We start from the raw sequence: 27,192 nt of genomic DNA on the forward strand, positions 1-27,192 counted from the left end.
TTGCTTATTGCGAACAGACTTTTACATGTATTCTAAATATAAAGATTGCCTCTGTTCCCATCTAGCTATAATATTATTTATGGTGATCAAATTATTGTTTTGCGTTAGTTTTTACACTTTTCCTGTACCTCCAAATTTTGCAAAAAATCCATTTATACAAGTATTTAATTAAAATGTTTCAAATTGGCGCGTCGTTTTGGGAGAAAATCCTCATTGGCTGCTTTCCAGCTGGTGCACAATAGCACACCTTGTAGTTTTTACACCATGAGTTTGTGCACTAGAATAGAAGTTCAGGACGATTTTCAACGCCATCTCTGTGACTGGTTCACATCTAAAGCTTATTTTTTGGTGTTTTATTTTTGAATGTTTGTCAATCTGGATTCTGAATCTAAGTTGCAATCATGTATCGAAAGAAAACCTAGGATTATTGAATGAACAACGTCCATCTTGCAAAGATGATTGATATTGTTTGTTTATTAGCTATTTGCATTTTTGTGCATTTAAAAGTTGTACTGTCGAGTTTACTTACTCAATATGAGTAAACGAGTAAAGGCCTGCTGTGTACCAGAAGCAGAATAAGCAAGCGAAAAGGTGAGAGTAATATTTACTATTTATCAACATAAAAATATTTAAATTGAAAGCAAGTTCATGTCTAAACGAGAATAACCTTTTCTTCCTAACTTCATTAATTTGTATTTAGGAAATCATTTTGTTGAATGGTTAAATATGTTGAATGATTTTATCCTTATTTTACTTTTTATAGACATTCCATTCCTATGAAGAAATGAAGACGTTCGCAGAATTTGGTTGCAATGAATAAATAACCCCTAGTTAATGATTGCAGATAGAGAAAAAACTCTACATTTACCTGGTAAGTACTTATATTTACTGTGATAATAAATTTCTTATGAATCATAGTGAAAAGTTATGTTTGTAGGCTATGAAAAAGGTGAAAATAATATTTTTTGGGTACAGGAGCAACCATCTTCATTTTTAACTCCAAAAAAGCTGATAGGTAGGTATGAATTGTAATATATTATTTCCACAAAAATCTGCCTATTGATTCTCCTAGTCATGTAATCAAGATGCTAAATTGTTTGAATCATTGTACATTTTTGTTATAGGCATGACTCGACCATTTATGGCGGTTATAAGCAGGTAGTTATTTAAAAACAAAGAAATGGATTGATATGTTTAACATCTGAGGAACAGGCTTCATGCTTTTATTTCATATTAATAACCAGAAGGATTATTCAGTAATATTCAATAATAATTAAGGTGAAAGATAAATCTCATTGTATATTTTCTATAATGTAGTTGTCCATATGTTTATTTTTGCTTACTGATTTCACACCAATATCTCACTGTTGACAGTCCTAAGCCTGCTAAAGTGTGAAGGAAAATTTTTTGTGGATATAATTATAAATTGTCAAAAACAAAATAAAAATTATGATAATGATCCTGTGTATCAATATTCCATCTACATATATCTTATATAAACCATTTAATTGTGAAATTTAGATGGTCGCACCAGGTTGTCACATAAATTGTACATGAATCCAAAATATTTTACAAAATACTTCATTTAAACAGCATTTTAATTTCAGATATTTATATTTTCTTGTAAACAACAATATTTGAATTTGAAATGTTAGCAAAATGAAAGTATTTTGCATAATACTTTTGTTTCATTCACTTTTTGATGTGACAACTAGCTTCGAGCATTTAAAATTACTCGAGTTATTTTCAAATTTCCCGCGAAATTGTGAATCCATTTTCAAATATCCCGCGCAAGCCAATTTTCAAACGTCCGCGCATCTACAGCGTTAGCATCGATATGAACCTTAGATCAAATCTTTGATTATAGAAATCTTTTTTTCTTATCTAAGGATCAAATGAATAATTAGTACGGAACCAATCTGAGATCTGTCGCTAGAATCGAACTTTGTCGTAAAATTTTTATACAGAGTGGCAGATCTATCCGTGTATATAATCTTTGTCTATGGCTACCAAAAATTTTTGTCACTTCGATGGAGTTTTAAGGTTATAAGTATTCGTCAATTTCATTTCTAACGAAATTGTTATATTTATTCAGTTTCTCAGAATAATGGGAACGTGTAGCGAATATATAAAATCGATTTTTCCTTTAATAGATGATGACTTGAAAAAATATGTTGAAGGTAATTGCTTACATAAATCTAAAATATTTAAGCTACCTAAAATATTGTAGGTGTTCTGTTAAACGGTGCAGATGAATTTGAAGACAGCGACGAAGTTTATGAAGCTATAGGAGAAGTTTTGCAAGAAATATCCAATGATAAGTCCGAAGAAGATATCAGGTGTGCTTATTTCATCTTTGGTAGTACACACTAATTTATTTAAATATTTAAGGAATATATGTGATCAACTACTTTGTATGTTAAAACCTGAAAGGACTAAGGCAACTGCTAATGGAGCAATGAAAGTATTAAATGCACCAGTTCATTTAGGTTCTATGGTAGATAACACAGGGCAAAATGTAGAAGATGTCAAAAGCATATGGCTGATACAAAGAGACGATTCACTGGTAAGATACTAGAGCTAGGGAATCTGGCTTTAGTAATCTTAGATATTACTTACAGAAAAAAACTGAATTTTAAAAATTATAATTATTATTAACTACTTTTTAACAAATCAAAATTTTCATTTAAATTATGTAACTATAAATCTATTAATATCAATAAAAACTGATTCAACAAAAGTTTAGGCTTTTTAAAAAATGAGGTTTACAAAATTTCTCTAACTATTAGAGAGAATCATAGAGGCGCTCTGATCCTTTTGAACTTAGCATTGCATTGATGCTAACAGTGAAATCTTTGAACATTTAGTTTAATATTACGGTTGGGATTATACTTTTGGTGACTTTTTTGTTTTAAGATATTTTATTAAAATTTATTCTTATTATTAGAGCATACTGAGAAAGTGTAATAGTTGAATATTGATTATGATTTACAATAAATATTACAAAATAACTCCTTTTTCATGAACTTTGGCTATAAAAAATTCTGAGGAAAATATTTTGATAAAAACTTAATAAAGGTGAAATGTCAATATTCTCATTAATATCAAACATTAAAGCATAATTAGTAATAGATGATCTACAGGAAACTGTTTTAAGTAAATTTACTTGAATATTCCTAGAAAGTATACCTAGAAATTATATACTTCAATTCACAATTCAGCTAGAACAAAATATGGAATCAATTTTCTGGATGCCAGATTATATAGAGTTAACCATTATATAATAACAATATGGTATTCAAAACCAACTTTCTCTTCAAGATATTCAAACGTCAATTTAAGTCATTCTATGTCGCAAAAAAGATTAGTAATTATTCCTCCTCAGATCCTGAATTGAAATGAAAATGACAGATAACATGTTCCAAAGAAGGATAAATAAATATTATAATCAATCAAGGAACAAAATAGAACCTAAACATCAAAATGTAGAACACACTTCCTTACCATAAGTACAAGCAGGGCCGGTTTAAGGTTTACAAAGCCTGGGACTAAAATACTGACGGAGCCCCCTTAAGGAATTTGGAAACCCGGAAAAATTAAAAAAAATAATATCAATACATTAGATTTGTGGTATCAACACATCAAAAAATACAGAATACAGACTTTCACAACAACTAGTAAATTATCTTGACAATATAATATTGGAACAAGTCGTAAAAGATATAATACATTATCAATATATTTCACTAAACTAAAATCCAAAACACCTAGAAACAAATAAAGTAACATTTTGATCAATTAAATAGTCATCAATATGATATAAAAAATAAAACTACATAACAAACCATATAATATCAAAAAACATACATTCAATTATAAAAATTCAAAAATTGTTGAAACACTGTCAAATACAAATAATGATAATTTTTAGAAATGATTTTCATACTTAGAAACAAGACAGTTATCAATGGTAAAAAGACCTAAATCATTTGAGAAAAATATATAATGCTATTGTATAAATTTCATTGTAGCTATGAGTAATTTAATTGAATGTTCTTACTTGTGTTAAGATAAAACAACTTAGAATAAAAAATTTAGTGTGGTTATTTTGATATCAATGTTATAGGTGATATATTGATTAATATAATTATGAAAATTGTCCATGTCAAAATTAAACACCAAAGTGTACTAATTCAATTTTATTTAATGTTAAATCATCATGATTTTAGTGAAAGGTTAGAGAAAATCTCACAATAGTTAATTGATTTACTGTTTTTTTAATTAGAAAGTTGATGCAAAAAAATTAGAAAAAGCCGAAGCCAAATTACAAGAAAAACAAGACAAGAGAACTAAAGAAGTGAAAACAATTGCACCACCTAAGCTACAAACTGCTACAGCATCTCAAGTTACCAGTAAAAAAGATAGTAAATTGGAAGCCAAAGGTACTAACAGAACACAGGATATTAGAATAGAGAACTTTGATGTTGCATATGGAGACAGGTAAGTATATGGAATAAGGATCTTGCTTCCTAGTTTCAATAAATAATATGTGAATTCATTTATACATCCTCACATTGTGGTATACATATATAAACTAATTAAAATGAGTGGAACAGTGTGCTTCTTAGAAAAAAATAAAATATTAATCTCAAAGACTAGAAACTAGGCTTAGAAAAAATTGCAGTTTCTATATAGACTGTTGAAAAGTTCTAATATTGTAATTTTAATTTCAAGATAAAAAGCTGTTAGCTTAGGTTAGTAAGGGTAACTTTGATCTGGATTGGGCGTGGTTCACTCGATGGCCCTAGACGCATTGCGTTACCCTCTATATTCCATAATTTGGAAATTAAGTTAACTAGCTTACCACCCTCCCATATTTTACCCTTTTTTAGCTTATAAGAATTTCCAACCCAGAATAAAGTTCTTAGGTTTTCTATTTCTAATTCTGTTATTTTTTCGGGAAAAACTACCGTGTCATTCACCAAAATTTGATGTCGTCTTTTGTACAAGGTAGGGCACTGGAAAAGCAGATGCTAGATAGTATTTTCTTGTACGTTACAACATTTATCATAGTTGTCTATTGTCACTCTCTATTTCTGGAGTAATGTGCCAACAGTACAATGCCTAGTGATAACTCTGTAGTTGTTGCTTCCACACTGGACGTGATGGCTGTTTCCTCCGCATCTTAGCATCAACAGCTTCCTATATGACCTGGTTGCCTCTTCCAGATCACGGATTCAAGATAGTAGTGACCCTTCCTCATCTAATATCATGCAGCCAGAAACAATAAGTAATTGGTTTATTACTTTTTTGTTGAGATTTTTCTTAACTACTATAAAAGTTCTTTGACCTCAATACAAGAATCTTGTCTCCATTGATCCAAGGCTCCTGTATCAAATACAGCATCAAATCTTCAGTGGTTGCCTCTCATTAATACATATTTATAACACTCACAGTCCCTTCTAATTTAATAGCTAAAGATTTGTTTGTGTTCCTTATGTACTGCTATATTTATTTTAAGGGTGTTACTACAAGGAGCTGATCTAACACTAGCTCATGGTAGGAGGTATGGTCTTGTTGGTCGAAACGGCTTAGGAAAAAGTACTTTACTTAGAATGATTTCAAGTTTTCAGCTAAGAATTCCTTCACATGTATCGATTCTTCATGTAGAACAAGAAGTAAGTTAAGTTGAATTTTTTCTTCTATAAAATAATGCTTATACTCATAAAGCTCTTTTGTTAGTATAAATTATATCGAAAAATAGATTTATTGAAAAATTTTGTATTATCTTTATGTATAAAAAACTCATAAAAAATAATATGTAACAGTCGTTTACCAACTTACAGTTTTTTTGTTATTTAATAGTTAAAATCTATAAAATACTTACTGTTTGATTGACGTAATAATATTCCTTTCATATCCTAAGTTTGTTTCAAAATATTATTATATACATTTACATTTGTTTTGTTTTTTATATATAATATAACTCACATGTTTTCTATTATTTGCACCTTATAATGCCACATTAGGCATTTTACTTCTCAATTTTTGATAGTCATACATTTTATCATTTCTTTTATTGTATTAGCTGTGCCTACTGTTAATGTTCTTATCTCACCTTGTCTTCTGACAGCTATTTCATTTTTATTCCATTGTATTATCTATTATAGCTTTTAATAATATTCCATGTCCTGTATTATTCAACTATATCTTCTTGTTCACATTTTTGGTAAGTGGCATCGAGTGCAAAATATTTACATTTCCTCATAGAAATATAAAGATGGAGCTTTCCAAGGTCACCGGTATGTCCAGCATGGCACGTCATAAGCCTGAACTGTGTCTTTTATAACTTCGCCGTTATCAGATATAAACTCAAAGAATTTGTTGAATTTCAAACTTACAAATTAAGAGGACCAGTCTGGATTACTTAGTCTTGGTTTCTTCTTACCGTCCTTGCTTGATTGAATTTCACAGTCCAATACGAATATCTTATTACAATATAAAAATAGTCAAATATTGAAACATGTTAACGTTATTGAAAACAAAGTATTGACTTTTTTTTATGCATGCTTAATGCACTTTTAATATGTTTAAATTTTTCCAAATTTATGGATTGTAATTTAATTGCACCATCTCAAAAATTTGATATTTTTCGTGAATATGTAACATCTGGAAATATTAGTTTAATTTCGCTAATTTTCGAGGGGCTTAATTTTAATACCATCAATGTACACTTTGTACTCTGAATCAAGCTCTAGGATAAAAGTTTTCTGTATTGGAAAACTTTCTTAATTATAGCTGCACTTTTGATCATCGGGACTTATTTCGGGACATATTAGAATTCTTTTTTCTCCAGGTTTTGAATTATTAATTATTGAATTTGAACAGCTAACAGCTGTCGTAATGAAACGTTTTTGAAGTAGTCAAGAATATGAATTTCACATTGAGTATATGATTGCAAATATACTCTTTGGATAAGACTTCTTGACAATTTTTGTAGAAAAACAGGAGAAGTCATTTAGAATAAAGAATTTCAATTGGGATAGAATTACTTTGAACGATTTTTATGTGAATACCGGCAACAACTACATATGGGAAGCTTACATGGGTTGTTGGGATTTGGTTGATTCCTGCTTTAATTTAAAGATGACCTCACTATACAGATTTGTCTAGATTAATTTAGAAATTGGCTTCTTTCATCTTGAAAAAAGTTATTGTGCCTCCAGTGAGTCTTGTGAAATTACAAGAATTGATTATTAACTAAAACAATGTGAATTTCGATTACTTGAAATAGAGGTTTGAGAAAGGGAACTAATTTGGCTTCTCCAATATTACCTTATAATTAAAATCCATTATTGTTTGTCGAATATTTTTTATGTAAATTATGATGTGCAATATTCTTTCTTATTTTAGGTTATAGGAGACGATACTTTGGCATTAAATAGTGTTTTAGAATGTGATACTGTAAGAGAAGAGTTGCTTAAAAGAGAACGAGAGATTAATGCAGCCATTAATACTGGGTAAGATTGAATATTTCATACTGCAATTTGTAAGAAATGACCACATTTATTGATGTATTGGAAAGAAACTTGGTAGTTAATTGGAAATCATTTCTTAAAGTTATTCTGTAAAACTGTAAAACACAAGCTAATATTGCATATATGGCCAATATTAGCTTGTGTTTTTGATTGGCAACTGTGGTCCTTACATGTCCTTTGTGTCCTAATTAAGCTGAGGTTACATTATGTTTTCTATTGGACAATACAATAGTTTGCTAGTATTTTTTAAAACAATTATAGATGATATCAGATTCGACATTATGCTTGAGAGATTGTATGTAAAATACAGTTATGATTACAGAAAACAGTAAACAGCTATATTAACAGACGATACCATCATTTTATGGACTGACACAAAATACTATAGTCCACAAACTATCACATCCATGAATTTTATGTTTTTACAAAAAATTACACAAAGAACCGTCGAATCTTAACTAATTATTTCCCAGACAATAATTACATAAGTATTCAACAGCTCGGAATATATTAAAGTAGTTAGATAAGTTAGATTAGGCTAGATTGTTGTGAATTATGTTTAATATTGATTGGAATAGTCATTGGTTCAATTATGAATAACATACAAGTTATTTTTATGAAGTATTGGCTATGAATGATAATTGATATATATTCCAGAACTTGGTTTCCTATACCAGTCAATTAAAATTTTATTTATTTCTAATAAATTTAGTGTCAAGAAAGGTAAAGATTTTTCAGTATTCTCCTTTTCAATAATGAATTGTATATGAGGATTGAAACTATTGAAGTAAAATAGTAAATTATCAATTTCATTATGGAAGAGATAAAATTATATCATCTACATACTTTTTAATGAAGAATAATTTGAAGGGTAAAACATATATAAGAAAGTCCAAAATATAATCCATTACATATTTACTTATATAGGGGATAATGAAGAGCCTATTGGGGTTCCAAACATTTTTGTTAGTAATTTTTATTATTATAAGAAAAATATATATTGAAATATAATAGAGTTTCTTTATTAAGTTTGCAAATTTTACTTATATCACTTGATTTATGTTATAAGGCATATATTTAAGTGGACATTACTTAAGAGGGATATTACATCTAATTCTAATGAGACGTAATTCTGTGGAAATACCATATAATCAAAAGTTTCATTGAATTTAAATGAGTCGGGAGTTCTGTGAATGAGCACGTGTGTGAAAGTGAATTTTCTTCAAAAATTTATATTAAATTCTGAATTTTCGAATAATTAAGTTCTTACTGGTGCAATTCTAATCTTGTAGAACACGCAGTAAGTTGAAAGCTCAAAGCTCGCTAACCCTAATTTTAAGCACTCATGTCGTTGGATTCGGTGGGCCCTGGGCCTCTTCATCCCAAACTTCTTGACAATCACATATCACAATCCAACATAACTAAGATCTCAATAAAAAATTATGAAGTATATGATAAAGCCCCGTACATTGTATAAATTGCTAGGAAAGGAAGAAACAGAATTGGAATTGAATTTATCACCTCACACCATGTCAATACCTTTCTCACTAATAAAATAATATCAGAAAAATACTGGGATGCATCTATCCCTTCTTCACTAGTTTCAGTAAGAGGAATAGTTAGGTACTAATTGATAATAACACCTCAATGGAAGAAGTAATTACGGAGGGAGTGTCTACAAGACCAATAATAGCAGCTAGAAGATTAAGTAGAAGAATTATTGTAAATGAAGATAATATGATTGAATATAAACCAACACAAATTATAGTAGTCGCCTTTAGAGGCAAGGAATTGCCAAAAGCGATTGCTGTAAATTACTTGAGTCGATAGTACAGGTATATATTGAACCAGTTATCCAATGCATGAACTGTTTAAGATTTGGGCACACAAAAGGAGCCAGAAGAGGTGCTCCATATGTGATAGGAGGAATGTCAACTGAAGAAACCGAAATGCTTCTTCTCAAATGCTCAACATAAATCCACAGACAGAAACTGTAAGGAACATGAAAGACAAAAAAGTATTGAAAAACTTATGACATTTGAAAATTGCTCATACTTTGAAGCCAGCCAGAGGTTTCCTAGAATTGAAAGACAAAGAGATACAATTATATTTACTGGTAGAGATTTTCCTGTATTAAAAAAGAAGTAACAACTTTGAACAACTTTTTACACCAAAAATGAAGTATACACAAATAGTAGATAGAAAAAGGAAACCACAATCTCCAACACCAGCTTATGATGTGGAACTCCACAAAAGATGCTTACTCCCACCACCATGTAGAACTCCTACCCCAGAGATAGTCAATAAGTTTCACTAGTAGATTTTCTGAAAAGATTACTGAAGCATTAAAAAATTAAGGATATAACAAAGAGGGAAGTACTTTCAGAAATTGAGAGAATTGCACATTCGTATATTCTAGAATCGCCTGAAGTGGCGGATATAGAAATGGATCAAAGACAACAGGATATGACTTTTGAAACGATATAAAAAATGAATACAGATGAGATTCCAGTACCAAACAGCCCCGATGAATCTGATGCACAAAGGACATATTAATGACGCATAAATGAAAAAGAAAAAAAAAATAATTATTCTACAATGGAACATTAGAAGTTTATATTCGAATTATTCTGAGTTAAGAGTTTTAACACATGAAAAACAGCCAGACAATTCTTCTGAACGAAACATTTCTCAAACAGGATCAAAGCATTGCTTTCCCACATTATACAAACGTACGGCAAGATAGAAATGACGGAAGGGGAGGCTTAGCTATCCTTATTAATAAAGACAGTTTACTCAACCGGTTTCAGATCTTAGGAGTAAAGGTTAAAGAAATTTTAATAGTTATAATCTATTGCCCACCGGATTTGTACATTACAAAACAAAATTATCTAGAGATATTTAGGAAAATACGCGGACCATTTATCACCATGAGAGATCTGAATGCCCAAAATCAAAGGTGGGGATCAGGCACTACAAATACGAAAGGTATACACTTAATGGACGCAATTGAAGAGCAAAATCTAGTATACTTGAATACAGAAGAAGCTACACGGTTGTCACAAACAGGTCAAAATCGAAGTGTCACGGACATAGCACTCGTGACTCCAGAATTAGCTCCATTTAGTCAATGGTAATAAAAACATCCAGAAATAGCGATCACATGCCCACAGCTACCACAATCAATCAAGAGATGGGATCTATTCAATATATGGTAACCATTCCATCAGAAAATGGAGGACAAAGAAAGCAGATTGGAATAAATACGGCATTAGAAAGGCATTGGAAAACGTTGAATTAGGATTAACTTATGAGGAGTGGGAAATGAAAATTGAAGAAAGAGCTAATATAGCTATCCCAGAAACAAGAATCACGATGAGAACAAGAAAACAGTTAGAAAAGCCAATATGGTGGGATAGTGATTATGAAAAAGCTCGCAGCTTAAGAAGTAGCGCATTGAAGAAATATAAGAACGACTTTTCCGAGGAAAACTACGTAGAATATAAGAAAATGGTAGCCAGGGCTAGGAGAATCATGGAGAAAAGGAAGCAGGAGAGTTTTAAATCCTTTACGGAATCATTAAGCAGAGACTATCCTATTAGAGGTTTGGAAGGTTGTGAGAAAATATCCAAAAGGAGGTAAAGAAAGTGGGACTCAATGTACAGAATCGGAACAATGGTTAGAAACAATGTTGGACGCGATAACCCCGACGATCATTCCGAGGGACGAAGAAGTTATTATATTTAGAAATTCAGTTCCTTCGCCACCAACTAGTGAGGATGAATTACGTTCGTTTCTAATGAATAAAAAGAGGGATACAGGACCATGAAAACTTACTCAATGTTGGCGAACTTACCAGAGATCATGATCAAAAAATTGCTTAATATTTACAACAACGTTATCAACGGACATATGCCCTTACCTGAACAATGGAAAACATCGATAATAATACCGGGTAAAGTCGCTAGTAGCCACGATAACTACCGCCCAATAGCATTAACATCTTGCGTAAGTAAAATGCTGGAGAACGTAATACAAATGAGAATAGATCATTTTTTAGAAAGCAACAAAACATCCAATGATCTACAAGTCGGCTTCAGAAAAAGCAGAGGAGTAATGGAATGCCTCACAAAATTAACTCTAGAGATTTATACGGCATTTACTGAGGGGAAAATAACGTTACGCATATTCTTAGATATCTTTGCAGCCTATGATAATGTTCTTTTTGATAAATTAGCACAACACCTAAATGACATCAATCAATCAATCAATGCCGGCATTATTCGGTTAATCACAGATATGTTGACAGCAAGAAGAATATTTATGAGATCGCCAACTTCTGGCCGGCTAATTGGTCCTAGACAATCTATGAAGGTACTACCACAGGGCTCTCCCCTAAGTCCACTGCTATTCAATGTCTACACAGCAAGTTTGAGGAAGATTGTTAATTGTTCTATCAAGATGATATTATACTGACTTACTCACACTCTAATATCGATCACTTAAGGTACTGTATGGAAGAAGCTCTACATCAAGTTCATAAATGGCTTATCGAACATGGCATGGAAATTTCTGTTAACAAGATTAAGGCGATTATATTCAGTATTTATTGATTCTTTCGATAAATCTAAATATTGTTGTTTCTCCATAATCACCTTTGTCAGATGGTGTGACTATCAAATTTGGATTTTCTTTTAAAACATTCTTTTTGGTTTTATATAATTATATAATAGATCTCTAAATTTAGAAGAGTGTTTAGGTTCATGAATATGGTTGGTTAAAATGTTGGTTGCTTTGGCTATTGAGTTTTAATAACTGAATTGATTTTTTTGTTAATAAGAATATTAATTCAATTCTTTGTTTGTTTTTGATTTGATAAAATTATTTATTATAAATAACTTGTTGCAAGCTATTATTATTAAGTTTGAATATTGTTTTTTAATTACAATTTCATTATTCAAAAGCTTATGTACCAATTCGTTAATCTGGTGACCTGTCTGGCTAAAACTCCCTATCTAGCTGTCAGGATATGCATCATATAAATAATTCTTAACAACTATTGAACCTGATACCATCTTAAATTCCTCATTCAAACTAAATATTATTATTTAAACTATTTTAAAAATAACTATATAAAAATGTAGCCCCCTCAAGTGAGCATGTTACTCATTAAGTAAAGTCTAAACTATTACATCATGTTGATTTTCGAAAATTTGGAAAAATCAGTTAAGCAAAACCGAAGCTATAGAAGATTTTTAGAATAAAGCTCACACTCTTTCCCATTGCTTGTTTGAGTTTATAGTAAAAAACTTGTAATTTAAAATATATATAGATTTTTTTAATAATGCTGTGATTTTCTGTCGGGTTGTTTTTGTAAAATTTGGCTTTTAAAATTTGTTGACTCAATTACTCTCTCTGGCGATAGGTATATGAATATAAAAATAATTTCCAAATTTTTCTGGGCATTTTTCCCTGCAACTCTACATTAAACGATTTCTTATATATGCCCGAGAGGCATTCTTTTGGGGACACACGGTACATTATTTTAATCGGTATTCAAATCAAATCATTCTAATCTACAATAATGAAAACACAATTTCAACCGAAAATGAAATTGATTTATGTTTCTTGCAGCTCTGTTGACCCTCTGCTGAATAGCCAATTGACAGAAGTATACAACCAATTACAAAACATAGAAGCAGATAAAGCACCATCTAAAGCTTCTATAATTTTAAATGGTTTAGGTTTTACATCAGAAATGCAACAGAATGCGACAAAAACGTTTTCTGGGGGATGGAGAATGAGATTAGCATTAGCACGTGCTCTATTTTCAAGGTAATGGTGAATATAAAAGTAAAATAATATAACATGAGCATTCTGGCTATTTTGAATATTATACTATGTAAATTCTGAAATTTATTCCAATCATTTACTTTATTAAATAAATATTTTATCAACTGATTCAATCACTTCTGAAGTGCTTTTTCATTTCACTCGAACAAAATACCTGAAAATTCGTTAAGTTTGTTATATAATTTCCGGTAGGACATCTTGATATCATAATGTCATATTTCTGTACACTTCTAGTAAAGAATACAATATATGAAATTATTAGCTATAAAAAGTTTTAATAAATTTATTTATGATTCGTTGATTGTTGTATAATTTTGGTAGTTATGTTAGCATGTTAGCAAACAGGGAAACTATTTGTTTCAGACCAGATCTTCTACTTCTTGATGAACCTACGAACATGTTGGACATTAAAGCCATCATTTGGTTAGAAAATTATCTACAGAATTGGCCAACGACGTTACTTGTGGTATCTCATGACAGGAATTTCCTAGACACTGTACCTACTGACATTTTACACCTGCATTCTCAAAGGATAGATGCATATAGGTAAATTTATTTTTATTAAAATCGTCCATTTTATTTCAATTATTATAATTTTACAGGGGTAATTATGAACAATTTGAAAAAACTAAAACCGAAAAACTGAAAAATCAACAAAGAGAATATGAAGCTCAAATGCAACAACGACAACACGTTCAAGAATTCATTGATAGATTTAGATATAATGCAAATAGGGCCGCCTTGGTTCAATCTAAAATCAAAATGTTGGAAAAACTGTAAGTATTAAAACACTGTAACTAATAGTATTTGTGTAAACGTTCAGTTTTAGTCCTGAATTGAAACCAATTGTTAAAGAAGTAGAAGTGGTACTCAAATTACCAGACACAGAAACTCTCTCACCCCCTATTCTGCAACTTGATGAGATTATGTTTCAATATACATCTGAACGGGTTATATTTAGTAATGTTAATCTTGGTGCTACAATGGATTCAAGAATATGTATTGTAAGTAATATATTTTTGAAAGTTGAACATGATTTGAAATATACAGGGTGTTTCAATAAAAGATGACCCTGTCTTGAGGGTGGGTAGAAAACTGAAAAATAAATGGGTTTGATGTGCAAAAAAATGCTCAACTCCATCTATATTCAAGATAAAAGACGTTGAAAATAATTATACAATATATTTTATTATTTATTTTAATTATTTTGTTATCTTCAAACCGTCTCTTATAAATCCCCACGGCTGTGGTAAAATTGTCAACTTTCAAGTTTTGTTTAAGTTTATGGCATTATAAATAAATTTTTCAAATGTATCTTGAAATTATAAATAGATCAATGATGGCAACTTAATCTTACTTGAATTGTTTGGTGTTTGATTTAAATTTTCAATTTGTCCAAATTGTGTAAACTCATTTTCTCATCAATATATTCAATATGCAATGTTTTAAAACTATTCAATTGTTTTTAATCTAGCTAAAAGTAGACTAACTTTTGTTTGATCACCATTGATTTTATCAAGAAATGTTTCAAATCTGCTTAATGACCTTAGAAAGGAGCACTTTATAACTTATAAATTTAGTAGTAACCTCAGATTTTCAACTAGATTTCTATCATTTTCTCATGGAGTTACAGAAAATTTGAAATAAGAGAATATTCTACATTATAAATTATTGTTTTAATTTTTGAGATCAAAAATTTTGTTTTGTACAGCAGCTTTCATAGAAATTTTATTTACTTTTCAAATCAAAAATATACAATATCCTTTGTGATAGTTGTTATGCTGGTTACACAGAACAGGCATCTCAATAATTTAAAAATCATCAATACAACAAAAAATACTTACATTTATTTAAGACAAAAGAAATATCAAAAAAACTTAGTAATCTAGTAAAATTTATAATTCTATTCATGTATTTGAATTTTGTCAAAAAACTGTTAATTTGGTCAAGGATAGATTCTATTTTGATATTAATGTTGTGGGTGATTTATTAAATCGTATAAATCTCATACGTCTCAATGTCAGATAATACTTCAAGAAAAGCTGAAATTAAGTGGAAAAGTCAAAAATAATTTCTATAAAAAATTGATATTAACAATAAAATTTAATATTTTATATTTCAAATTATTCTTTATTTTTAAAACGGTAGGAATAAAATGACCTGAAAATTATTTTAATTTTAGGTTGGTGATAATGGTGCCGGTAAGACTACACTTTTAAAGATCATTATGGGAATTTTATCTCCTACGTCTGGAATGAGACATGTACATAGGAATCTAAAATTTGGTTATTTCAGTCAGCATCATGTAGACCAATTAGATATGAATGTTAATTCTGTGGAATTACTCCAACAGACCTATCCTGGTAAGTAAAAATTGTAATACTTTGTTATATTGGATCACTGCAAGTTTCAATATTTTTTATGTGGTAAATATATCAATTACTCTGTTTCATATTTGACCATTTTATTATCCAGGTCGCTTGATTAAGAATTGAAAATGTTAATAGATATCCTCTTAATATATCACAATCTAAAATATTTTCCATTCAAAATAAGGGTTGAAACAACTTTATTTTCACTACCTTCTAGTCATGGCATTTTCATTCAATAATGTCTTGTTGAATCTCTAGACAAGGAATGTTATCCCTGTACAAACCCTTTGTATCGAGCTAGATTCAATTTGCAGCCAAGACTTGGTACAATAATGTTCTCTTTTTATTCTCATAATTCATTTTATCTTTTGAACTTGGGATACTATTATGGACTAAATTGATATTGAAACTAGATAAATTATCTATACTAAAAAAAACACAAATAATTATAGTTTTTTTCAAGGGCAACATTAACCCTTTCAGACCTATAATACACTATGGTGTTCATACTATTAATTGATTATTATCATTAATTATTTTGTTCGCAATTTACATTTTGGTACCGTGTGGCAACATCTAGTAGGTAAAGACACAACTACTAGTCACTTGCTGAACATGGCCGACGATAAATTGCTATGTTGACATTCGAATTATATGTATATAACTGCATGTAACGTGAGTCTGAATAGATTTCGAAACCTGACTTACTGTCTGACAAAGAAATAAAAAGAGAAAAAAACTGTTTGCATGGCTTCCAATTTCATTGGAAAAGGACAGGAAGATATTGCTAGAAGGTGGGACATGAAATCTAATAAATACTTGAATATATCGATGCCTGAAGTAATTGCAAAATACAATCACTCAATGGGAGGTGTTGACTTATTAGATCAAATGATTAGCACTTATAGAATTTTCATAAAGCCACGAAAATGGATTTTGCTATTAATAATGCACATGATAGATTTTGTTCTAGCTGACTGTCAACTAAGAAATATTCCTAAAAATAAATTAATTGATTTTCTTCACTTTCGCTTTGATGTAACCAATGGTCTCATAATGGCAAATAGGCCCATTGAGAAAGTAAGAAAAAGAAGACCAATCTCAGCTTGTGATGATATACCAACATTAACAAAAAGTGTCAGAAGAGGCGAGAAAAGACCCATTGCTGATGATAATGTTGATCATATGCCTCTCTGACAATAAAAAGGAACCCACTAGATGCAAAATGCCACGTTGCAAACAACGTAGTCATATTTTTGTCAAAAATGTAAAGTGCACCTTTGCCTCGTAAATTTCAATTGAAAATAAAGTCTTATTATAACATGTAAAAAAATATTTTCGGACTTTTTTACATTTTAATCTACAAATAGAAATCTACAACTGTTGAGTCTCAATGGACCGTATAATGTACCATAATATTTTGATTGATACAAAATTTTGTTTGTCACAGTACAATTCTTTGATGGGTTAAAAACCACTCGGCAACAAGAAAATAATTTTTTCACAACAAAAAATCAGGTATGAAAGGGTTGAAACTATTTTCTAGTTTAATCCTATATTTTATGTTCTATTAAAATTTCGGCTATGTAATAAATATCTTGGAAAAATTCAACAACGTCGTGCAAAATGGGCGGAACCCTGATTTGTGTCTTAACTTTTATGGAAAAATACATTTTGTATACTCTCTAATGACGTTTGCTGATTTATTTGTTTATGTCACTTTTTTTGGATAGGACGTCATCAAATAATATTTTAAGGGCATCATTCTATATTTATAATTTCTTTGAATAAATATGATATTGCCGATATAGTGACTTACATATTACGGATTAACAACATTCTAACCTATCCTAACCTTTCAACAAACGACTAGCAAAGTTTGAATCATTTCAAACGCTATATTTTTTACCTTGTCTTTGATTCGATCTTTTAGTTATCAGCTTAAAACAAAAAATGCATTAGATATAAATCCAGTGACCTTGCCGCCAACTGAATATAAACTTTTACACCTTTGGATCTCTACAAAAATACAATGTTCAGATTTTGTCTAACCCTAGCAGCATAATGAGATGAAACGAAATTTCTCCTGATAACTGTAAATGATTAATACGATTGAAGAGAGAACGAATTAATTCTGGTACTATCTGATAGCGTAAAAGTTATTTGTTTCAAGGCGGTCATACACCCACATAGCTCCATAGCTCGAACATAGTGTTCAATAAATAAGTCTCAATAACCAAGGCAATCCTTTAAGGCAGCTAAAGCATTAAAGTAGTTTTTACCTGATGAAGGAAAACTGTTAACGAGTGCCGCTTGATACAAGTATTGTAACTTATCTCCGTCACTGAGGATTTTATTTTGGCTTATACTCGAAAACTGAGTTCAACAGGCAATCCTCTTGGAAATATTACCTTTATAGGGCTCTAACTGGAACTTATTTCTCACCCCAGGGTCGGTGAGGACTTTGTTAAACTCAGCGGGATTCGTTTCAAACAGCTCGGCATAATTTTTTTCAATTTCACTGCGCTAACTCAAAGTATTTACATTCAATAAGTCTCTGTATATCGTTTATCTCAACATTCGCCTCCGTAAAAGCGGCAGTAGTATACCTTTGTGAGGGACGCACGAACAAGTCAAAGCTTCGCTGTGTTTTATTTTAAGTCATAATTTTTTACGAATATTTTATTCAGAAATACGTACATTTTCCACAAATACGAAAGCGATCGTTCTTTTCTCACGCAGGGATTCAAAATCACAAACTATAGTCTTCACACCGACGAACTGTCCCTTACCAACTTTCTCCATAATGTCCTGTGACGGTTGCCAAAATGTGCGAATTACTATCAAATTAAATAATTGTTACAAATCGGGGAACAGAACCACAGAAACGAAACACGCAGTTTTGTGAAACTAACGATTATATTTACAAAAAAACACTTGGGCTTTACATTGTACAAACAAGGTTGATAGGTCATGTTAACACTTAATAGAATAGTTCGTTATTTATTGTGAGTGTTGGATTTTGAATTTTTAGGTTCTTCCTGTACATTTAATATCTTCATTTGTAGCTGTTTATTTTCGTTAAAAATCGGTAATATTTCTTACACTGTCAGTTTCATCAAGTTTCTCACATTTCGGAAAATATAGATTTGGAAAAATGAGAATATCTGTCAGGATATGTATCATTAAACACGCCGGCGGCTTGTAACGATCTTTTAGTGTCTCAACATCAATAAAGTAATTTTTTCAAGTGCACTTCTAACATGATAATGTATAAATTTCAAATATCTTGTTACATCAAATGTGATGAAACAACAAACTGGAGTTTCAATCTTTATCAATTAGTACTGAGACCAAACCTGGAATCAGTATTTTATTAATCAAAAATATAGAAATACAGTGTGATGCAATTAAAATATTTCCTCATGACGTTATATCTCAAAAAATATGACATAAACAGAAAATGTGCAAACACCAGATAGTATATAATATATACTAAAAAATTATATTCATTTCGTCCATTTTACTCTACTTTGTATATTTTTACAAACCGATATCTTCATAGAAATTTTATTGTTGTAATAATAAAGATATTTGCAAATTCATTATCTATGCACATATTGTTAAAGGTAAACCAATTGAAGAATATAGAAGACAATTGGGTAGCTTTGGAGTATCTGGCGATTTAGCATTACAAACAGTATCAAGTTTATCAGGAGGTCAGAAATCTAGGGTGGCATTTGCAAGAATGTGCATGGGTCGACCGAACTTTTTAGTCCTAGATGAACCTACTAATCATTTAGATATAGAAACCATTGAAGCATTAGGAAAATCTATTCAAAAATATACGGCATGTATATTATTTAATTTTATTATTATTATTATTAGGGTATTAGGAATGTAGCAAAATTAAACACCAAAGTGTACTAACTTAAATATATTTCGAGCTTTCGAATTCTTATGTATATCATAAAAAGAACCTCAAAATACATTACAAATTTTTTTATGAAAACTCATATCCTTCATATCTTTTGAAACGAATTCTGTATAACTTAACACTATAACTTAACTTAAATAAATTAACATTTATATACCTTATCCGTATTTAAAACCAGTCACTCCTAAACTTTTTGGAATATTTAAACAACACAATATTAAGATACCATACAGTCAAACCCTTGATATTCAATCTATGTTCACTAAAATAAAAGATAAAACACTAATTAATAAATTACCATGGCTTTTTTGGCGGCGGATTGATGTTATTAGAGTTTGGTTGAAAACTTAAAAATTTATATTGATTTTTTAAAATGCTTTTTCAAGATCTAATAAAATATAGGTGTATCTCTCCGTCTCCTCTTATTACTTTTCCAGATGTTTGTCTAATTGTGAAGTTTGCATCTCGTCGACTTAATTCGTAAACCACGTAAATCCGTTTTTCCTATTCAACATTTTGATAACATTAGATAGGTAATTTCTGAACGCATCTAACAAAAAAACTCGTGAAAGTTAAAAAAAATTCAACACAATTTAAAAGTCTAAATAGAAAACTTCAGACTGCTATTTTGTTTAAAGCTAAAACTCCGTTTCAAGTTAATTGAACTGTTTTTCTTCAAATATTTTATAGAAATTGGCTACTATTTTAATCCTTTATCAAAAAGTTGAAGGTCTTCATTCAACTTTTTACGTCGATAAGTTTTTTATGTCAATTGTAAAATTTGGGGATATGGAGTTACGAGGTTTGCGACTTAAGCCGATGATCTGTTGTTCCCCTGTTTACTCTAAATCCTTCTTGTGAATGTTTTTCCAGTTCAACTGTTTTCTTTTATTGCTGACTGAATATAGTAATTTGATTCTTCTATAATTGTTGCAATTCCTTATGTATAATGTATATGTATATGTATAATGGTGTAATAATTGCACTTGCCAATCTACTGGCGCTTCTCTGTAGCTTCCCTGTTTGTTATTTGGTCTATTCCTGGTGCCTCCCCTAGTTTCTGGTATTGTAAGTATTATTTATTTTGTACTTATTTTATGTTTCGTTGTTTCAGTTTCTGCTACTCCTGCTTGTCTTTTCGTCTCTTTGTTTTGCGCCTTTTATATCCTTTCTAAAAAATATCTAAATATTTTCTCCGCCTTTTCATGATAACATCCCCGTTTACTATTATCTTTTCTTTTGCATGTGTTTTGCTTATGAGTCAACTTTTATTCTTGTTGTTTTTTGCGTTTTCAATAACACCTGAGAATAATTTTTGTTTTTTCCTATAGGCGTTTATCATCTTCTCTCCAAATTATCGCCACATTTTTAGTACCTCTGTGCGTTATATAAGTTTATCCTCTGTGCATGTGTTTATTATTCTTCCATAGTTCCATTGTTTGTTTCTTTTAGTTATTTTCCAGATACCTTTATTCTCTTATTATATTCAGTTTGCTTATTATTATATCACAGTTACTATCGTCTATTATAGTTCTTCCAATATCAATCGCAGATTATAAAAACCGGTTCGAAACCCTTGCCGACAATTTTGTTTGACCTACCATAGGCGTAGATACCTCGTTTTTGTAAATTTATTATTTTTATAAATAATTTCAAAAATATGTATATCTTATGCGAGAAAGTATTCGTTAAAAGGCAATCGGATCATTATGAACTGGACGGCATTATACGCCGTTATTTAGACAGATGCACTTAATTTTAGTCCTACTTGGATTATCATTATTATACCTCGTTAGCTTGCTACAACTGAATATTAAATTATAAAACCTAAATAGACCAGTAAAATGTACCTGCCTCTAATGGCGTACCTGTCTTTATTCTCACTACACTGTGCAATTTCATAAAGAAATTTATGAATTAAATGAATCTCACGAAACGACGCGTTTGCTTATCGTAGACTGTCTGACAGGAATATTTCGAAGAAATTGTGTACATACGCTTTCCGACAGCTTCGGACAATAGAAATGCATTTATGTTTACGATTCGATGTTTTCATTGGTAAACAGAAGAGATGATGAATTTTGACCCACATTCATCAAGTCCACGTAGACTGACGGTTCGTTAGATGTTTACCGACTTTTATACGGGGAGTAAACATTATTTTTCATCTTCCTTCTTTTAATTGTATGACTCTTACTGATTTGAAATTTTTAATTGATTCAAGTCCCTTTTTTCTGTTTTCGTAATAAGACTCGAGTACAGTGTTATTTATCCACGTTAGCATAGAGAACCGCCCTGTTTGCGATTCAAACTCCTAATAGATAAATATATTGCTCAAAACTTATCGAAATATTACTAGTTGATGTGTCTGTATTTCTTCAATTTTTTCTAGGCCTCTTTCAATGATAAATAAAAGATTTTTTAGACATCTTCTGTTCTTTTCAGCTAATTTCGGTTTTTATCAAAATATAATCTAAAATTTATAACATTATTAAATACCTATTTGGATCACTCACCCACTATTCATTTTAAAGAGAGGCGTAACATTAACTGCCGACATCATCTCTTAATTGTTGGAAAATATTTGACCACCAAGCCATTTTTTTATGTCTGGGAATAGATAATAATCCGAGGTGGCTGAATCTGGCGAATAGAGTGCATGAGGTAGTAATTCAAACTTCAATTCATTAATTGTTGCAATTGCAATAACGGATGTGTGAGCTGGTGCATTGTCCTGATGAAACAACACTTTCTTCTTATCCAAATGTGGCCGTTTTTACTTGATTCCTTTGCTTAAACGTTGCAATAAGTTCGCATAATACTCGTCGTTGATAGTTTTCCCCTTTTCAAGATAGTCAATGGCAACTATTCTTGGCTGCAGATGGAACGGCTTTTGCCTTCTTTGGAGCCGGTTCTTCCTTTTCAGTCCATTATTTGATTGTTACGGCTTTCATTTAGGCTTGCTTCGACCGCCATATGAATAAACTTTAGAGTAGTTAGATTGGATATTACAGCTCAACAGTTATTCTTTAATCCCGATTTTGAGCTGACAACTGTAGGTGTTTTCTCCTAATTTTTTTAATAAGGAAGAGTTTCAAATGCAAAAATTAAATTTATTTCTATCTATCTTTAAAATAAACGTCAGTCCCAACCGATTTTGTGCTGACAACTGTAGGTGTTTTCTCCTATTTTTTTTAATGAGGAAGAGTTTCAATTGCAAAAATTGAATTTATTTCTATTTCAATGAGAACGATTAACTTCTTTTTTGGTCCTTACTTAACGAATATTTTAACTAGTTGGTAGATTATTGAATAATAATTGCCTTTTTTTACCAAAAACTATCCTTCATTTAAAATATTCTGCCAATTAACCAAAACACACGAAATTTACTTCTCTGATACTATGGGTTTTTAAGAGATATATATTTATTTATAGATTTAATTTTTGTATTTTTTTGACACATGTCCTCATCTTCGCTTTAACCTGTAGCCATGATTTCAAATATAATGAAGCGATGTGTACGGAATCAAAATAACGTTTCCGGCTTTAACTTGAACATTAGAATTCTCGATTAAATTTGTGTAAAATAATTCTAATTGTTCTAATTTTAGGGTGGTGTAATTCTAGTCTCCCACGACGAACGACTTATACGAATGGTCTGCAATGAATTATGGGTCTGTGGAAATGGCTCAGTTAAAAGTATAGAAGGAGGTTTTGATGAATACCGCAAAATAGTGGAACAAGAGCTAGAAGCTGCAGCACAAACAAAATAACATTTTTCATTTATTAAATTGAAAATAAAAGCACTGTGTTTCAGGCTTCATGAAATATTAAGATCGTGACTGTTCCAAATATTGCTCTCAAAATATTAAGTTTTTCCCATTTTATGGGAATGAATATAATAAGATGAAAGAATAAAATAACATTTAAAAATGGTGCTTATTTCCACTCATTGTAATTATTAAAGCAATTTGAGTCAGCACTTCTTGCTGAACAGTAAATGGCAACCCAGCATTTATTTTATGAAGAAAATTCAGTTTTTGTTGTTGAGTATTTCAACATAACACCAACTTGACTTTTGACATTACAATAGTCAGCACTTATGGAAATGATTTTAAAATTCACATATATTTTCTTTATTTCTAAAGAGCATTAACTCAAATTTCTTTTTGGTCAGTGCTTTCACCTGCTTTATTCAGTATTATTAAACCTCTACTTTATACTCTTTATAGTTATAAATATCTACATTTTTTCAAACTACAATAAAGAAAAAATAGACATTATATTTTTGGCAGCATTTGAAATTACTGGTATCAAATAACTTACAATGTCTAAACACAACAGTCCTTAAAATCTAACTGATTTTGAAAGTTGTGAGAAAGAAATAAATTTTTTTGCCTACTATACAGTTATTCTCTGGCATTATTCAGAAGTGATATATTTGAGGTTTTTAAAGGGAGACATGATTCAAATTTTTAAATTTTTCTTAAAAAAAACATATTTTTTATTGGCTTGAAAAATTCTTTGAACCCTTTAGAATTCATTGGTATGACCAATTTTGTTTTCTAACAATTATAATTTTAAAAATTTAATACGTAATTGATTTTTCGTAGTCACTTGCAACAAAACACTCCAAATAAACCAAACGCTGCGCACTCCAAAAAATCATTTTCGCGCAAGGTCTGAACAACCTGCAACAAAATATTTTGCGTGCTTATTTGTGTATTTGTCGACATGGATTTAACTGATATTACTATAACCGCTGGTGCCTTTTTAATTGTAGAGGTATTAGCGGGTAATAGAAGAGCAAAAAAGAAAACCAAAAATGTGGGCAAGACATCTCTTTTTGCGCCTTCAAAATATGATCTAGATTATATGCAGATGAAAATTTTTAGAATAATGGCTGCAGAATATTTCGAGAATCTGATATGTTTTAATAGGTCCTAGAATAATAAAAAAATACCCTATTTCGAAAGTCAATTTCTGTACAAGGTTTCCTGTCTGTTACACTGCGCTTTTTAGCCACTGGGGTCTCTTAACATAGTGTACAATAATTATTTAAAATTTTGATACGATGAATCGGCTTTATAATTAATAAAACCTGCAACGCCCTTATACAAGAACTTAAAGATAAAATAAAGGTTTGTTAATTTATGTGAATAATGTTATTCACATAAATTAACAAATGTTGCAGGGTCTAGACACAGAAATTTGAATGGGTGCAGAGAGATTGGATAATTGATTTACATTAAATGGTTGGTAATTGCCTTGCTTTTCCGATGATATATTGTCCTTCTTAGTATTTTCTCCACATGTTGTTCATATATTTGGTCTTTTTCGTTTCATAAACTGCTTTACAGGTGTGGCTGACGTGCTTGGTTTTGAAGCTAACACAATTACAGCGCATGTGCTTTTGTTGTGTAGCAGGTGCCCTTGATGTTAATTCCGTAGCAAATATATTGACACAAATAAAAGAAGAATTAGCATTAAGTACTGTCCCTGTCCTACAATAATTAATAAATCTCAGTAAGTAAATAGTTCCAATCTTTATATTTACCTTTGCATGTTCCTATGTCCCTTTTGCTTTCTTCTAAAACTCGATATAAGACTTTCCATTTTTTTCCACGTCCGATGCGATGCACCTTATGCAATTACTACGTATCCATCACGCTTCTTTACTTTTTCATAATTTGTTCCATTTGTAGGATCCCATAAAATAGCTACGCACAGTTAAAACACCACAAACGCAGCGGACGTTCAAACTGTCGTATCTACTGAACATCGGCGAACGAATTAATTCCCTTTGAGGAAGTTTTATTTATCTACAAATCTCCGAAAAAGTTTTGCATGTTCTGTTATGTTCGGTGCCATGTACTGATTAGACGAATTTGATACAACGCGCGCGGCGCGTTTTCTTCGTTCGAAGTGCTTTGTTGCAAATGAATACCCACCATTAAAAAGCGGGAATTTTGAATGTCGCAGAATACTCGAGCTTTTAATATGATTTCTTAAAATAATAAGTTAGCTTCAGAAAAAATAGTAGAAAATGCGATATTTCTGAAAACGTTTCCAATGCTCTAAAATGAAAAGATAATGTCAAAATCGGTCTGTCATAACTCTGTAAGTACTATAAATAGGAACTCAAAATTTGATTCCGAGGAAGCGGGTCTTAAAGTTATGTAATTCGAAATTTTTGTTTGCGGTTCTTCAAAGGAGAAAACTACTTTCCTGACTAATACCCCGACGAAGATTGAATTACATCTCTGAAAAACGAGATATAAATAGCAACATCCCTAATAACTCACAATTGGGAGAGAGAGGGTTGTAACCGCTGATTAGTTTCGACGTTTTTGTTTTTCTTTAGACCGGCGTAATCACGTCTCGTTCGGAATTTTTAATCTGAACTAAGACGATACGAGTGAGCGCTATTATTAAGTTCATGTAGTTAAACATTCATTCCCCAAAAAACCCTATTTCGCGCTGACCATATATAATATAAATATATAAAATCTGCTTGTCACCTCTTATACTATATCGAATTGTTTCCACCTTTAAAGAACGTCAAACAATAATTTCGAATTATTGAAAATCGAAATACTATATAATCGCACAACTGCGGCAAAATTTTAACTGACTAATGAAGTGAAGATTGCACCAGATATCTGGGGGATATTTAACTACATGAACCAACTAGCAGTACTTGCTGGTGTTTTCTTAGGTTCGGATTAGAGACTCCGAAAGAGAGGTTATTACGCCGCTCAAACATACAAACCATCGAAACTAGTCAGACTTTTGCTTTGCAATTGAAAGCCATTAGGGATATTTATATCGACAAATATTTGAAAATTACTTAATGCTGTTACTGTTGGATGGTAAATTATTCAGGAATTGTTTGTGCTTAATACTCAATCAACAACTACTGATTTTTTAATTTATTCAAGTTCATAAACTGAATATAAATAACTTAATTATGTAATGTAAACATCAATTGGAAAATTCAATTTCTCACGTTTCATTTTTGATATACATTTTCGATATGTTTTATTACAATAAATAAAAAATATATTTTCTTAAAAATCAAAAATCTTATTCTGTAGTAATCCAAAACTTCTCTATTTTTCAAGTGTGATAAGCTGAGAGTACGCTACTCATTACATATCGCACTAAAACTTCTAATTCTAGTTTATAGCTTAATTTTAGTGATCACACTTTATCAGTAAAAACAGCAAAGTTATGCTAGTATAAAGCATAATAGTCCATTAGGATAAAGGTGTATGTGAAATTTACGGATCTTTAGCATACATATCTGGAATGAAAAATATTTGCTGATTATTGTGTAAGCATCATGCAAGTGTATACTTCATATATTTTCACTTGAAGAACTGTGAAATGTATCTAAAGTATTTTGACTGCGAAACTGATACAGCGGGACAAGATTTAAAGAATTGCTTATAATCTGCTTTTCATGACAAAATTAGAAAATTTTACTAAT

General features: G+C 30.6%; 1 protein-coding gene across 3 annotated transcripts; it reads left to right on the forward strand.

Moving 5' to 3' along the window:
- The first annotated feature begins 411 nt into the window (after positions 1-411).
- On the forward strand, positions 412-26,784 carry LOC130895222 (ATP-binding cassette sub-family F member 3). 3 transcript variants are annotated; one of them, XM_057802413.1, is made up of 15 exons: positions 412-591; positions 764-871; positions 938-1,015; positions 2,231-2,339; positions 2,392-2,566; positions 4,286-4,500; positions 5,522-5,678; positions 7,414-7,520; positions 13,173-13,373; positions 13,755-13,937; positions 13,994-14,167; positions 14,221-14,395; positions 15,574-15,754; positions 19,393-19,613; positions 23,312-26,784. In XM_057802413.1, the coding sequence occupies exons 2-15, from the start codon at positions 835-837 to the stop codon at positions 23,471-23,473; spliced, it is 2,175 nt and encodes a 724-aa protein (XP_057658396.1). In that variant the 5' UTR covers positions 412-591; positions 764-834; the 3' UTR covers positions 23,474-26,784. The 3 variants fall into 3 exon arrangements, with proteins under 3 accessions (XP_057658396.1, XP_057658397.1, XP_057658398.1); XM_057802414.1 differs by having other exon boundaries at positions 426-591; positions 919-1,015; XM_057802415.1 differs by lacking the exons at positions 412-591; positions 764-871; positions 938-1,015 and adding an exon at positions 1,864-2,180.
- Positions 26,785-27,192: the final 408 nt, after the last annotated feature.

Source organism: Diorhabda carinulata, chromosome 6, assembly GCF_026250575.1.
Source record: "Diorhabda carinulata isolate Delta chromosome 6, icDioCari1.1, whole genome shotgun sequence".
Classification (NCBI taxonomy): domain Eukaryota; kingdom Metazoa; phylum Arthropoda; class Insecta; order Coleoptera; family Chrysomelidae; genus Diorhabda; species Diorhabda carinulata.